The sequence below is a fragment of the Sciurus vulgaris genome (genome assembly GCF_902686455.1).
Source record: "Sciurus vulgaris genome assembly, chromosome: 4".
Lineage (NCBI taxonomy): Eukaryota > Metazoa > Chordata > Mammalia > Rodentia > Sciuridae > Sciurus > Sciurus vulgaris.
Genome location: NC_136464.1, coordinates 41,387,218 through 41,403,736, shown reverse-complemented (window position 1 = coordinate 41,403,736; position 16,519 = coordinate 41,387,218). Strand labels below are relative to the sequence as shown.

At 36.2% G+C, this 16,519-nt stretch overlaps 1 protein-coding gene and 1 pseudogene across 5 annotated transcripts in view; one reads left to right on the top strand and one right to left on the bottom strand.

Annotated features, from left to right (window-relative positions):
- WAPL (WAPL cohesin release factor) overlaps positions 1–16,519 on the bottom strand; it is an 88,022-nt gene that overhangs the window by 59,486 nt on the left and 12,017 nt on the right. For 3 of the 4 annotated variants that reach the window (XM_079138193.1, XM_079138190.1, XM_079138191.1), the window contains exons 3-4: positions 3,673–4,716; positions 1,251–1,369 (exon numbers count right to left, since the gene is read on the bottom strand). In XM_079138193.1, coding sequence (XP_078994319.1) covers positions 1,251–1,369; positions 3,673–4,716 — 1,163 coding nt within the window. The remainder of the gene's footprint in view (positions 1–1,250; positions 1,370–3,672; positions 4,717–16,519) is intronic. The other variant, XM_079138192.1, reaches the window with a different exon arrangement.
- LOC306660136 (small ribosomal subunit protein eS10-like) lies at positions 10,353–13,724 on the top strand (annotated as a pseudogene). Its single transcript has 2 exons — positions 10,353–11,081; positions 11,194–13,724. The product of its transcript is annotated as a small ribosomal subunit protein eS10-like (transcript).

The window sequence follows — 16,519 nt, the reverse complement described above, 5'->3', positions numbered from 1 at the left end:
AAAAGCTGTAGATCTACCATATCACCCAGCAATTCTACTCCTGGGTATACATCCATAAGAATTAAAGACAAGACTCAAACAGATAAAAAGTCCCTAACTTAGAAGTTTTTAATTGTAGTATGCTATGAAAGTAATAGGCACTCAGGATAAACCATACTTTGAATTTTGATCTTTTTCCAGGCTGCTATATGTGATACAATACTCTCTTGTGACGATGGGCAGTCACAACAAGCCTCAGCTTCCAGTCAGCCACTCCATTATGAGAACCAATATTCTATAGCGTGCTATGTCAGTTAGCTATGATGTTCAACAGACTGGGTTATTAAAAGCATTTTCAACTTCTGGGTTTATCAGGATATAACCACAATGTAAATTAAGGAGCATCTGTATTAGTATCAACTTATTTCCTCTTCTACTCCCATGATCTTGGGGATTGAATGCAGGAGTGCTCTACTACTGCGCTATATCCATCACCACCCCTTACTTACTTACTTACTTGGAATCCTACTGCCTCAGCCTCCCAAGTAGCTTAGATTACAGGTATATACCACTGCACCTAGCTACCTTTTGAGACAGGGGCCCCAAAATTGCAATCATCCTGCCTCATATTCTTGAGTAGCCAAAAATACAAGTGTACACCACCGAATCTGACAGTTTATCAACTTAGCATTATTCGCAATAGCTAAAATACGAAAAAATCCAAGTGTTCATCAACAGATCAATAAATAAACAAAATGTGGGAAATAAATGTGTGTACCTACACACAGGATGGAACATTATTCAGCCATAAAAGTAGAATGAAATTTTGAAATATAACATAATACAGATGGACCTTGGAAACATGATTAGTGAAATAAGGCAGACAGAGAAAGGCAAATGTATGATCCCATTAATATACAGTACTTAGAAAGTAGAACAGTGTTTACTTGGAATGGGAAGACAGGGAAAGGGTAATTATTATTGAATAGGTACAGAATTTTTGCTGGAGAAGATGAAAAAATTGGGGTACTGATAATGATTGTATAACACTGAAAATATTTAACACCATTAACATATAACTAAGAATGGTTAAATACTAGTATTGTTTATGTTTACCCATTTTTTAAAGTTACAATGTTTTAAAAAAATTACTTACATATATACTTTGAAAGATACTGCCATGATGCTTGTTAGTAAGATTCAAATAAAAAAGAGTTGAGCACTCTGATAATAAATGAGTAATAAAAATCACTGGTAGTACTTTTACTTACCCGTTTGGGGCCACTAAAAATCTTTCTGGTATTTTCCTTTGATTTATCTCCTTGTTTATTTATAGGCTTCTTCACACTCTCAGGCACACCAGGCAAGTCCTCTGTAAAATCCAAGTTTTCTGAAATGGTAATCAAAACTAGCTAGCTTTCTAATATTTCAAATTGTCTACCAGACAACCTAGGAAATTATATTTTTCCTGATATACTGTGGGAAGAAAAAATAAAAAAATAAAAGCACCACAGTTTGACAAAATACTCCCATTCTTATCGCCAGTTTTACCAAGCTTGCTGCTGTATAGTTTTACTTTGTGTCAGTAGCAAAGTCAAATATTTTCATAAGTTTTTTTTTTTTTTTTTTTGGTACTGGGGGTTGAACCCAGGGCTCTGCCCATGCAGGGCAAGTGCTCTACCACTGAGCTACATCCCCAGCCCTTGTAAATAAATTCTGAACTTCAAAGTTGGACAAATTAACTAATGGATATATATGGATATTAACAGTATCACTGTACAGTTCACACACATGCACAAAACATCAAGTAGTATCTACTTTAACATTTTTCTAGACTTAACTTCCACTGAATCAGGTTGCCCTTCAAAAGTCCACCTGAATCTACAAAGGTCACCATTAGGGAAATAAATAAATAAATAAGCTATCCTTGGCAAAATAAAGTAACCTAGCACAAAGCATTTTGATATTTGTAGGTCTTCACAGAGAATTACCAAAGGTTTCACAGAACTACCAAAAATTTAATTACTTCAAAAAGTTCCCCCCAACCTATCCCTCCCTCAAAAAATGACTTTTCTCTTTCTCAACTTTTTAAAATGTTGTTTTCACACATAATATAAAGACTCAAATTCCAACTTGGGGTATTATCCAAATGGTCTCTAACTTTCAAAAGTTATTCAGTAACAACTTCAAGTTTCTGAAAGTCCATTGAATGTCATTTTTTTTTTCTTTTCTTTTCTTTTCTTTTTGAGTGTTGGGAATCAATCCTTAGGCCTCATGCATGCTATGCAAACGCTCTACCACTTATATCCCCAGCCCTAACTTCACATTTTAAAGCTTAAAAGTTTTAACACCCACAAGATGGAAATTTCAGCAACAAATTTACAATTGCTGATATAATAAACCTGACAGGTTAGCAGAAGAGTTAAGTAAACTACAGCAGGTTAAGAGCTCAGCTGTTATACAGCATTACCTGAGCTCAAGTGTCTGATAATACTGCCATAAATTTCAATTTTCCAGGATGTAAGAGAACATTGGAAAAATTTTGACAATATCTGTATTTTTGATTTTTGCAGCAGGGAATAAGGGTAATAAATTCCATTTTTAAAGCTAAGAATGAATCTAATCTAAGGCTGGGGGTGTAACTCAGTGGTGGAGCATGTGCCTTGAATGTGCAAGGCCCTGGATTCAATCTCCAACACACCACACACACACACACACACACACACACACACACACACACACACACACACACACACACACACACACACACACACACACACACACACACACACACACACACACACACACACACACACCCCTAACCTACCAAAACTATTTCAGGCAAAATGGTATAGGAAGTCTCAAATATGATATACTCTCCAAGAGAATCAATATTTAAGAAAACTATTATACTTCTGATTCACCATAAGGACATATCTTCTACTACCCTGACATGACAAAAGGTTTGTGTAACAAGTAAACAAATCCAGAAAAACTATTTGATTAAGAAACCATGTATCCCAATTTTCACATACTTTTTCTTACCCAACTGTCAATTCACTTCCCAAAGTCCTTTGTCAAATAATGATTTAATTATTACACAGCTTCTTTTGTTTTCCTCTCCCAATAGAGACTGAACTACAAGACCTCATCACTGCACCTATGATCTTAGACACATTTTCACTATCAAGAGAGAAAAAATACTTACCTAGTGCTTTTTGAATTTATTAAACCAACTTGAGTATTTAAGAATGTTTTAAATGTTCATTAGTTTTGAGCCAATTATAAAAGGTTTTTAATTTTATTTTTCTAGTATTTCCCTCATTGCTACCATTTATTATCAGTATAGTTATAAATGTCCAAAACCTGTCCTTTTGTCTCCAATGCATTTGGGATTTCAAAGCTAAAATACCAGGATGTTTGGTATTCCTGCTCCACAGATACCATTTAAAATTGTCAAATGCCAATCATCTACTTAAAACATAAACATGAAAAGACTCACCAATCTACAAACTGGTTCCAATTTGTGACTTGATCATTAATGTTTAAAATGCTGTACCTTTGGATAAGGTAATTTCTAATTAAACTTCTATTAAAACTGAATATAACAAACTAAGTATCCAGGAAAGAAACTAAATAGTTGTTAATTTAAGTCTGAAAAACACATTTATTATTATAATGTTTAATTCTTACCTGCATTATTAGTACTAGACTGACTGTCCTGGGAATTATCATTGCTTTCTGGAGGAGGTTGCAAGGAGGGTGATGAAGCTGTTTGAGTTCTTTTTTTGCTGGTCTTTCTTTCCACTTGACAGTCATCATCTTCGTCATCTTCACTTTCACTAAGATCATCAAAGCCAAAATATTTAATTTTGTAATTAGAACTTCCAGAACCTCCTTCATCACCTCCTGTATCATCGTGATCTTCAAAACCAAAAAATTCAAGTTTAACATCCCTTTTGGATTTAGTATTACTAGGTCGAAATCTAGTAGTGGTCTTAGAAGTTGCAATATCTGCCTTCTTTCTGAGACGGCCAGCTTCTCCCAAATCTGCAGGAGTGGATGCAGCAAACTCATCCATGCTACGTTCCATAGTGTCCTGTATGGTAACATTACAAACTGACAAGCAAGATGGATGTAAAACAGTGTAATCTCTAGTCCGTCCAACAGTCCCTCTGAAACTGGTCCCACAACTTACACCACCTTTCTTTGCCTGATTCAGGCCATCTTTACTTGATTCACTGTTTGCTTTGGCTAAGGCCTGACTGGTGCCATCCATCAGCTTATCAAAATTTGATGCTCCTTGTGATGACTTAGCCTTATTGGCCCTACAATACGTCCTACAGTTGCTTGGCCTAAGAACACTTTGCACAATGTCTTCCTCCATGGCTTCATTTAGATTTTCCAATCGATTTTTTAAATCCTCATCCTTCATCTCCAAAAGAGGATCACTATCCAAACTTAAAATGCAATCTTCTGATCTGATATCTTCAAAATCATTATCCCATTCATACAAACCAGTTCTTACAGATCCCTTGACTGGAGATATTTCAGATGGAGAGTCTGACCCTTTTCCAAACTGGGAGTTCCAAGTATCATTTGTTTCCTTAATTTCATCAGCTTTGCATCCAGAAGCCACCATGGTTTCTGCGATGGGTTTCTTAGTACTGTCTTCAACATTTTTGTGAAAATGATGGCTATTTTTTTCATGTTCTTCACTAAAATTCTCCACTTTATCTAAAAAGGGGGAAAAGTCAAAGAATAAAACCATAAGTCTAATAGGGCCATCAATTAATCTTGAAATAACTGCAATAATTTCAAATTGTGAAGTTAATGTTTACACATCAGACATTCTGCTCCTACCACTAGTATATACTGCTCTCACATTTTCTAATGACTTATCCCCAGGCTTTCAAGCCCCTTAAAATTGTCACCTTAAATTCCTCACAAGAGATTTCATCAGTGTTAAGAAATTGAAAACTATGTCTTCCAGGCATATTATGGGCTTTTCAAGTAAATATTCTTAAATTTAAAATTACTTAGCAGAACTAAGCCAGTTTAACACAATTAATTAAAGCCCTCCCAGTAATATTTTTATTTATCTGGGTGTAGAACTGCCCAAAAAGTATGCTTGTTCTTTAATCTTCTAAAAGCCACATAACCACAAGGAATTGGTGGGGTGGGGGTGTAACTGGGGATTGAACCCAGGGGCACTTTACCACTAAGCTACATCCCCACCCCATTTTTATTTTTTAATTTGAAATAGGTTATAGCCAACTTCCCTAAATTACTAGTCTTGAACTTGCAATCTTGTAGCCTCAGCCTCATGAGTTACTAGGACTATAGGCATACGCCACCATGTGGGGCCTGATGCCTAAGTAGCAAACAATGTCTATTTATTATGCATGCCAACCAATAGTAAATCTTAACCTGCCTATTCACTTTATACTTGAAGAATTCTTTGTTGCTTAAGTTTTTATCATCAGAGAATGTTTTTTACCTTTCCAAATGAGATGAAAATATGACTCAAATTGGTATTATGATCAATTACCTCACCATTTACTAGTAGAAAAATACTGGTCAATGTTTACTCTATGCCAAACAATACAAGTCACCTACCAAAAAAAGGCACCTATATTTTTAAAAAGCCATATACAAATCTCAATTAACAAACCACCAAGTACAGATGAGAGGGATGCTTTACACAGGTTCACTGTACAATTTTTTAAATTTTTTTTATGTTTTATTGTTATTTTATTTAAATGTGGTGCTGGGGATGGAACCCAGTGCCTCACACATGCCAGGCAAGTGCTCTACCACTGAGCCACAGCCCCGGTGGCTGTACAATTTTTAATGCTACCCAATAGGTTTAAAGATAATTTAACTGGCTAAGATTTTTTACTTAGTTATATCTAATTCATAAACATGGTTTAGCTATTTTATCTTAGGTATATCCCAACTATAAGGCAAGGAATTACAGCTTTCTTCAGTGTCAGATGCACCAATCACTAAAAGAAAAGCACAAATCACTAATCAATCCTAAAATAATGAAAAGCTGATATTTGACAACTTAGAAGAGTTATAAGCAAAGTCAAGTCTAAAGCCAAATCCAAAGAAATAATACACTATTGCTTTTATTTATTTATTTATGTATTTTTGCGGCGCTGGGGACACTATTGCTTTTATAACAAGTGAAAAGCATACCAGTGCTGGGTACAGTGGCATACACCTGTAATCCCCAGTCATTGCTAGCAGCTGAGTGTTTTCCTACCAGATAAACTCACTGAACATCTTAAAACATCAGGAACATAAAGTGAACAAAAAAAGGAAAGAGAGGGAAATAAAGATGAGGTGGGTTGGGAGTTTTGTTTTTGTTTTCCCAGAACTGGTAACTGAACCTAAAGGCACTTAACCATCAAGCTACATCCCCACCCCCATTTATTTATTTTGTGTATTTATTTTGAGGCCAGGTCTCAGTAAAATGACAAAGCTGGCCCTCAATTTGCAATCCTCATTCCTTAGCCTATCTGCCTCAGTCTCTCAAAGAGCTGGGATTACAGACATGTGCCACTATGTTCTGCTTTTAAAGACAAGTTCTTAAAAAGAGGCTAACATAAAAATAACATGTATTATTTTTAATAAGCCACCTATATAACAAAAATGTATTTCTAGCAAAAGTAACAGAAGGGTTTAAATAGATTAAGTTTCAACTCTGCCACTTACTGGCTATAATGACATTCAGAAAGTCACCTCAAAAAGTTTGGAACAGTCTCTTATAAAAAATTGAAATAAAAAAATCTGCCTCAGAGGTATGCTGCACAGATGAGAAGATAATGCACTAAAGGTATTTTGCAGATTATAAAGTACCAAAAGGAAATTATAGCTACTACAACTCTGCCACAATAAAGAATTTAGTTGTTTGCTAAACAAACGTTTTTGACCTAGGGCATTTTACCAGAGTTACATCCCAAATCCTTTTTATTTTTTATTTCTGAGACAGGGTCCTGCTAAGTGGCTAAGGCTGGCCTCTATCTTGTGGTCCTCTGGCTTCAGCCTCCCAAATCTTGGATTACAGCTGTGTACTACCACACCAAGCAATAACTCTTCTTTTTTTAAAAGACTCTTCATATTAGAATCTTAACCTATAAAGTTGTTGATCCTCCTTTTGTATCCTATGTAGCACAGCTTCATGTAAAGAGCTTAAAACTACATTCCACGGCCTACTGATCTTACTCAAGCTAGAGAATAGACTGGATGTGTAAAAAGTTCTCAGTGAGAGACTGAACCTGGCATTATCTACAATCATAATGTCTTTTTAGTTTTTTAGCATCACTGGATTGGTACTCAATCTTTGGTACAGTGGGTAATATTTAAGGGATACAACTTAGTATAATGAAGATTACTATAACCTTGAGTTTGAGAAGCACAGGGATGAACCACAGCTAAGTAAATAGATGTAAAAAAATTTGGCAAGTCATATAACATATAACTCTCTAAGCTTCATTTTTCATTTTGCTTACATATAAAGAAAAAAAAAAAAGGTAAGCAGGTCTGGGTGAGTAGTTGAGTGGTAGAGCCTGTACATTTACTTAGCATGCACAAAGTCCCTAGGTTCAACACCCAGCATGCATACATACACACCCAGAATAAAGCAAGCAAACCTGAGTAAAAGATTAAATGTCCATCATTCCATGAGGGATTCTTAATTTGTCAGGAAATAGATAATTCCATAAAAATACAAGTAATATCAGTACCTAAAATAATCTAAGAATAGTTTAATAAAGGAATAGACTGCAAAAATAGATGATGTCATTTTAAATGAAGACAATTCTTTGACATATTTAAAAAGTGGGAAGATTTGATATGGGACCAATGAATGAGTTTCATGGGTTCTTATAAAACTATGAAAAATGCACACATTTCTAGGAAGAGTATCATAGTTTTAGCAAGCTTTCACACACTAAGAAAAATGTTTTTACTGGTTTAAAATATGAAGGAAGAAAATAAACACAATAAATAAGCATGTGTTGACTGAGGAATTTCAAATCTTTACAGAGAAGATAGATTATTCAACAAAGGAAACTGGAATATCTGTGAAACAATAGTTGGTTCTGTACCTCTAAATGTGAAAATATATTCCAGAGAAACCAAAGACTTAAACATGGAAAACTAACAGAAACATGTCGTAAAACAAAGGGAAATTTTAAAAATTACATTACTCCAGAATGGGGAAGTCCTGTCTCAAACACAAAATCAACATCCATACTCATCTACATAAAATATAAAATTTAAATATGATCCCAAAAATGCTAAAGTCAAAAGAAACAGTAAAAGGTAAAAATTATAATAGCATGGGGGCTGGCGATATAGCTCAGTTGGTAGAGTCCCTGCCTGGTATGCACAAGGCCCTGGGTTCAATCCCAAGCACCACACACAAACAAAAAATATAATAGCAACTCGAATTGCAGAGGTAGAAAAGGTCAATTTCCATAATATAAGAAGATATAAGGCTGGGCATGGTGGTACATGCCTATAATCCATGACTCGTGAACTAAGGCAAGAGAAACATCAAATTCAGGGCCAGCCTCAGCAATTTAGCAAGTGGCTCTGGATTCAGTTCCTAGTATCATCAAAAAAAAAAAAAAAAAAAGGGAAGAAAAAAACTGAAGAAATGGACTTAACCTTGAAGCTGTTTTATTTTCATTATTTGTAAATTTTCTATGACCATGAAATAACCTAAGTATCAAGAAAAGTTATTATAATACTGTTTCCTAGCTTTTTTCTTTCATAAATACAAATACCAATTAACAAAGAACTAATTATCATGCCACTATGTACCTGCAAACAAAGTAGTTGTTAAAAAAGAAGGCTAGTCTGTATTATATAGAGATACTGATGCCCTTAGCCATGGGAAGGACATAGATAAGAGGAAAGAAAGGACTCTCATATGTCTTGTGTTTTATACTGTATATAAGTTGTCTATTTAAAAGCTAAAACAGAGCTGGGCAGAGTGGTGCATGCCTGTAATCCCAGCAACTCAGGAGGCTATCTCAAAATAAAAAATAAAAAGGGCTGGGGACTTAGCTCCAAAGTAAAGCACCTCTGGGTTCAATCTCCAGTATTGTCCCTCCCAAAAAAGCTAAAATATATAAGATGCCAAAGTTATACATTAAGTACTTGAAAGTGTAAAAATGGTAAGTAGTTACCTTTTTTAGAGTCCTTGACCTGTTAAAGAATTATATTTAAGGATAAAATACAATGTCTGGAATTTGCTTCTGGTGGATATGAAAATGAAACAAGATTGGCCATGGAAGCTAGAGATATATATGTACATCTACATAAACCCACACTGGTCTGTGCAAATACACACACACACACACACACACACACACACACACCCTTCACTCTTTTAAGAAAGTGAAGATATTTTCTTTTACTTCTCACCAAAAACATCATTACATGGATGAGGAAAAAGAAGACAAAAGAAGACAAGAGAGGTTAATGACTGTAAAGGTTGCCAATTAAACCAATGGCCAAGAGAGATCTCATAAAAAGTCACCTATAGTTATATTACACTACCTCTAGTGGTAGCTACTAAAAACTGAAAATTCTAAAGATGACAAACCCATCTCAACCCGCATTAATAGAAGAGGCTTGGATAAGAGATTCAAGATGAAATGCAAAAGTCAGTCAAATGGCATATGAAGTGTTAAGAACTATATTTAAAGCCTTTGATTTCTTTTTTATTTTTTTCCCCCAGTACTGGGAATTGAACCCAGGGGTGCTTAATCACTGAGCTACATCCCCAGTCCCTTTTTATATTTTATTTTGAGACAGGGTCTCACTAAGTTGATTAGGGCTTGCTAAATTGCTGAGGCTCCAGCCTGTCACCCAAGTTGCTGGGATTTCAGGCATGCGCCACTGAGGCTGGCAAAACCTTTGACTTCTAAGTCTATATAGATAATCAAAGTGGCTTTGGAGACCATAACCCATAAAATATAGCTGAGGTAACGAAAAATTTTAAAAAGACAGGGGGGTAGGCACTGCCATTACATGAAAACTGACTTTAAATACCTGAGTAGCGTTCACAAGACAGAATAAACAATGTGAGGAAATTCAAAACTATAAGGATTGATAAGCAAAAGCATTAAAAATCAATTAGAGGTTGGGGTTGTGGCTCAGTGGTAGAGCACTTGCCTAACATGTGAGGCACTGGGTTTAATTATCAATATAATAGATAAATAAGTAAAATAAAGGTCCATCAACAACTAATAAAAATATTTTTAAAAAATAACGAATCAGGGGCTGGGGATATAGCTCAATCGGTAAAGTGCTTGCCTTGTAAGAACAACGCCGTGGGTTCGATTCCCAGCACCAAAAAAAAAAAAAAAAGATTAGATCTGGCCAAATAAGGGGATGGGATGCCTAGGAAGAGGCAAATATTTGATAAAATAAGGCAATTATTAACTTGTTGGCTCTGACAAAGATTTGTTAAGAAAACGCAAAGACAAGCCACAAACTTGGAGAAAATATCTGCAACAAATGTAACTGACAAAGGATTCCCATCAAGTACATACAGTAAACTTTAAATTCGATAAGAAAATAACTCATTAAAAATGAACAAAAATAATCTCACAGACTTGGAAGGATGAGGCAGAAGGATCACAAGTTCCAAGTCAGCCTTTGCAAGTTAGTAAGACACTGTATCAAAAACTAATGTAGCTCAGTGGCTAACTGGACCTGGGTTCAATTCCAGGTATGGGGGAGAACAACCTGAACATACATCACCAAATAAAGAACTTATATCAAGTAAACACATGAAAAGTTTATTATTAGTCATTAAAGAATTGTAAAAAACTAATACAGTAAGACTCCTTTATACATCAATAAGTCCAATGTCCATTAGAAAAAAAAAATCCAGGAACATAAAAAAGCAACTTATAAATGACATAATAATATATGAAAAGATACTCAATTTCATTCACAAATAAAAAACCTTAGTAAAACAAAGACAAAGAGCCTCAGCCTTGGACCCTAAAGCCTCCGTGATGTTGATGCTCAAGAATAATCAGACTGCCATTTATGAACTCCTTTTTAAAGAGGGAGTAGTGGGGGACTGGGGAGATAGCTCAGTCAGTAGAGTGCTTGCCTTGTAAGCACAAGGCCCTGGGTTCGATCCCCAGCACCCAAAAAAAAAAAAAAAAAAAAAAAGAGGGAGTAGTAGTAGCCAGGAAGGATGTCCACGTGCCCAAGCACCCAGAGCTGGCAGATAAGAATGTACCCAACCTTCACATCATGAAGGTCATGCAGTCTCTTAAGTCTCGAGGATATGTGACGGAACAGTTTGCCTGGAGACATTTCTACTGGTATCTTACCAACGAGGGCATCCAGTATCTCTGCGATTATCTCCACATGAGGCCTGAGATTGTGCCTGCCACTCTACACCGTAGCGGACAAGAAACTGGCAGGCCTTAGCCCAAAGGTCTGCAGGGTGAGCGACTTGCAAGGTTCACAAGAGGGGAAGCTGACAGAGACACCTACAGATATAGTGTTGTGCCCCCTGGTACTGTCAAGAAAGCCAAGGCTGGGGCTGGGTCAGCAACCGAATTCTTATTTAGAGGAAGATCTGGTCATGGACATGGTCAGACACCTCAGTAAAGTTGGACAAGATTATTTTGTTTTGAACAAACTTGTAGCCAGAAAAGTAAACAAACAAACAAACAAAAGATGAAGGAAGACATGGTGGCACACACCTGTAATCCCAACAGTCTGGGACACTGCGGCAGAAGGATCATGAGTTGAAAGCCAGCCTGGGCAATTTGGCGAGGCCCTAAGAACTTGGTGAGACCCTGTCTCAAAAAAATAACAAAAGGGTTGGAGATGTGGCTCAATGGTTAAGCATCCCTGGGTTCAATCCCCAATCCACGAGAACAACAACAACAAACAAAGTTGAACTGTATTTAGTAAGCCTTCATACTTTCCAGGAGTTCCATATTTGATCTCATACTAACTATATGAGGTAGGTACTATTACAAGTTCATAATGCTTTATCCACATTTCCCCAACATCCCTAAAACTCTAAAACCTAAACACATTTTGAAGTGAAACCTAATCTAACCTGAGCTATTTATAGTATTATCCTACATAGGAATGATATTTTCTTTCTTAAAATACAATGACTGATTAAAGTGCAACCTTAAATCCTGACAAGGGTGTTAAACTTTCCAAATTCCAAAACAATTCTAAAGTCCAAAACACATTTGGTCCCAAAAGTTTCAAATAAGGAAATACAACCCTGTATCTCCTTCTGCAGATGAAGCACAGAGAATAATATTGCTGGTTGAAAGCAGTAGTATTTATTCTCCAAAAAATAAAGGAACTTTATAAAGAAAAGTACTGGAAGCAACCCAAAAAGTGTGACTTCAACAAGGAACTGACGAAGTAATTTATTGTACATAGAGAAATTGACACAATACAGAGCTATTCTTTTAAGATAGTGTACAAGGGTCAAAAAGAAAACCTTTGGATATTGATGTGGAATTAACTCTTTAAAACTTATTAAGTGGAAAAGTAAGGCACAAACTGGGTGTCATGATGTACATTTGTAACATCCTAAGAAGGCTGTGCCAGGAGGGTTGCAAGTTTGAGGCCAGCCTAGGAAACTTAGAAGATCCTGTTACCAAAAAAAAAAAAAAAAAAGGACTGGGGGATATAGCTCAGTAGTTTAAAAAAAAAAAAAACAAAAAAGGTACAAAAATGCATGTTGTTTTGCAGATTTAAATATATATACATATATGCACACATGTGATTGCTTCTATTATTTGTTCTGAGACTACAAAGAAAAAAATTTTTTTTTCTCTTTTCTCACTCAACAATCAACACAGACAATTTCTATGACCAAATGTGTGTGGGATTTTCCCTTCACACCAAGCAAGCAATTAATTCTTCAAGGAACACCAGCTGGGTGTCCTTTATTTCAATTCTTACACCACCCACAGGTTAAGGGGCTAAGTCCTCAAAAATACCCTCCTGCTTCAAATGTCAATCATAAGCCCCAGATTGTTTACAGGTGCTTTTGACCAACTGGTTATAAACTGAGGTTTTCACACACCCCCCTCCTTAGGTTGAACTTATTTGCTAGAGCAGCTCACAGAACTCAGGGGCAAACTTACATTCACTGGTTTATTATAAAAGATATTATAAAGGATAGTGATAACACCAGGAGAGACACCAGGAACCTCCTTGTGATTAGTTATCCAAAGCTCTTCAAAACCTGTCCTTGTGAGTTTTTATGGAGACTTTATTACAGAGGCATGGATAAATCACTGATCAGGCCACAGGTTATCAAATTAACCTTCAGTCCCTCTCTCCTCCCCAGGAATTGGTATTTCAGGTGACCTAAAGGTTCAGCCATCAGTGAGCTCACTAATATACAAGAAGACACTACATTGAAGATTTCAAGAATTTGAGCTACATGCCAGAAAATTGGACCAAATATTTCAAAATATCATATTTGTGCACAGCAAATATCAGAAACACTAAAACAAAGCTAGGCAGAGAGGCATACCCCAATAATCCAGTTACTGAAGAAGCTAAGCCAGGATTATTGCAAGTTCAAGGCTAGCCTGGGCAATTTGGCAATACTGTCTCAAAATCTAAAAAAATTTTAATGGGGATGGGAGACCAGGGTTATAGTTCAATGGTAGAGCGTTTGCCTAGCCAATGCGTAAGGCCCTGGGTTCAATAGCCAGTGGGGGGGGGGGGGGGGGGGGGGGGAATAGGAAGAAGAATAAAAGGCAAAAACCAATAATAATGGTCATTCCAAAAAGAACAGTGGTGACTGGGAAAAGGGCTGAATGGGAAGCTTTAAGCCAATACCATCATGAACTAAGTACAAATAAAAATTTATAAAGTTAAAAATAGTGCATATTCTGAAGTGAAAATGATTTTGAACCCAAATAAGAGATTTTTTTTTCCCCCCAGGGGGACACAAAGTTTAATAGTATGAGTATGATGGGAATGTGGAGATCAAACTGTTAATGGGAAAGTTAGCAATATCAATTGAAATTTAAATACATATGCCCTTTCAGTGCCACTTCTACAACCATCTCCTACCACTACAGTAACACATGTGACATGATACTCAATGTAGAGCTGAGCATGGTGATGAATGACTATAATCCCATCCACTTGAGGCTGAGGCAGGAGGGTCACAAGTTGAAGACCAGGGGAGGAAACTTAGCAAGACCCTGTCTCAAAATAAATAAATAAATAAAAAGGTTGGGGACATAGCTCACTAGTAGAGCACCCCTGGGTTCAATCCTCAGCAACCGCCCTCCCAAAATAAAAGAATGAATCATGAAGCATTGTACATCTTCTGGCTATTAAAGATGGGCTTGTTCTTGTATGTTTTTAAAGAAAGTGAATAGCAAGTAATTATGACATTTGCAAACAAGAGCAATTTATGAGCTGGGCATGGTGGCACATGCCTATAATCCCAAGAGCTTGGGAGACTGAGGCAGGAGAAACAAATTCCAAGTCAGCCTCAGCAACTAATTTCATAAGCAATTTAGGGAGAACCTCTCTCAAAATTAAAAAAAAACAAACAAAAAAATTAAAATAAAAAAAGTGATTATGATAGAAAGACAAGACAGCAGTTAGTCTGAAAGTAAGGAAGGGGGAAAAGGACACATGAGTTTTGGAATGGCCAACTCAATTCTTTTCTTAACTGGGTGGTGGTTATAAGTGATGCTCTTATCCATTAAACTAAACAGGTTTTGTGTGGTTTTATGGTTTTACTTTAAAAGTTTAAAGAAGCAACTACTGGGGCTGGGGATGTAGCTTAGTATAGAGAACATGACCAGCATGCACAAGGCCCTTGGTTCAATTTCCAGTACCAACACACACACTCATAAAAGAAAAAAAAAGAAAATCACCCATGATCCAAGAATATTAAGTGAAAATTTCCAGAAATAGAAATTTTTCAGTTGTAAACTGCACACCACTCAAGAAAATCCTGACGAAATCCCATGCCATCCTGCCAGGACATGAATCATCCCTTCACTCAGTACATCTACAATGTATGTACTCTGCCATCTCACTCCCCTCCCTACCCAACCCATTATCAGATTAACAATCCTGGTTATCAGATCAAGTGTGGGCATATATATAGCAGTGCCTGTATTCAAATCCTACTTTAGAATGCCTCAATTCATCTTATCACATATGCACTGTATCATCTCACACCATCACAAGAATGTTAAGCACAGCACTATAAAAAAGGCCACATTTACAAACTATATTATAGTTTAAGTGTTCTACTTTATTATTGTTTCTCTTACCGTGATAAACTTTATCCTAGATATGTATGTAAAGGAAAAAAACATTGGATTTGGTGGAAAGTTTTAGATATCCACTGAGACTCTTGGAATTTATCTCCTGAGGATAAGAGAGGACTACTACACCTAAATTGCACATTAGTTCTGAAGTACCAATATTTATAGGAAATTAGGACTGGGTTGTAGCTCAGTGGTAGAGCACCTGCCTGGCATGTACAAGGCCCCAGAGTCAATCTTCAGTCACACACACACACACACACACACACACAAAAGCAAAGAAAGTACATGTATATGGGCTGGGTTTGTAGCTCAGTAGTAAAGCACTTACCTAGTGTGTGTGAGGCACTGGGTTCAATCCTCAGCACCACATAAAAATAAAAAATAAATAAAAACAAAGGTATTGTGTTCAGCTACAGCTAAAAAAATGTTTTTTAAAACAAGAAAACACATGTATATTTAAGCAGAAAATTATACTGTTTGCATTTAAATTTAAGAGGAATATTTTCAGGATGAGCAATTGCCCACCTAGGAATATGCCTATGACAAATGAAGACACAAAAACTAAATGTGAATGTTTATGGCAGCTTCATGAATAACTGTCAAAAACTGTAAACCACACAAATGGTATACCTTTACGCCATGTACAAACAGAGAAACAACATGTATCCCATTTGTTTACAATAAAAAAATAAATAAATTTATATTTAAACAACAACAACAAAAAAAAAACTGTAAACCACCTCAACATCTTAACTATTGAATATACTGTGGTACATACAAGAAAATACTACTCAACAAGAAAAAAGAATAAACTAATACATACAACATGTATTTCTCAAAGCATTCTACTAAATGAAAGACGACAAGACTTTCATACATACACATGGTATGTATGTATGATAGGCCATACATACTATATGATCCCAAGCATAATACAACATTCGGCAAAGACACAGCTTCGGGGACAGAAAACAGACCAGGAGATGTCAGTGGCTGGAGAAGAACCAACCATATGGAGCACAACATTATCATTGTCATTATTGTTATTTGTAGTGCTGGGGATCAAAACCAGGACCTATCACAATGCTAGGCAAATGCTCTATTACAAAGCTATATCTCCCACCCCTAAGAAACTTTTGAAGGTGACAGAAATTTTCTATAACTTGGTGGTGGCACAGTGATTACATAACTAAACATTTTCA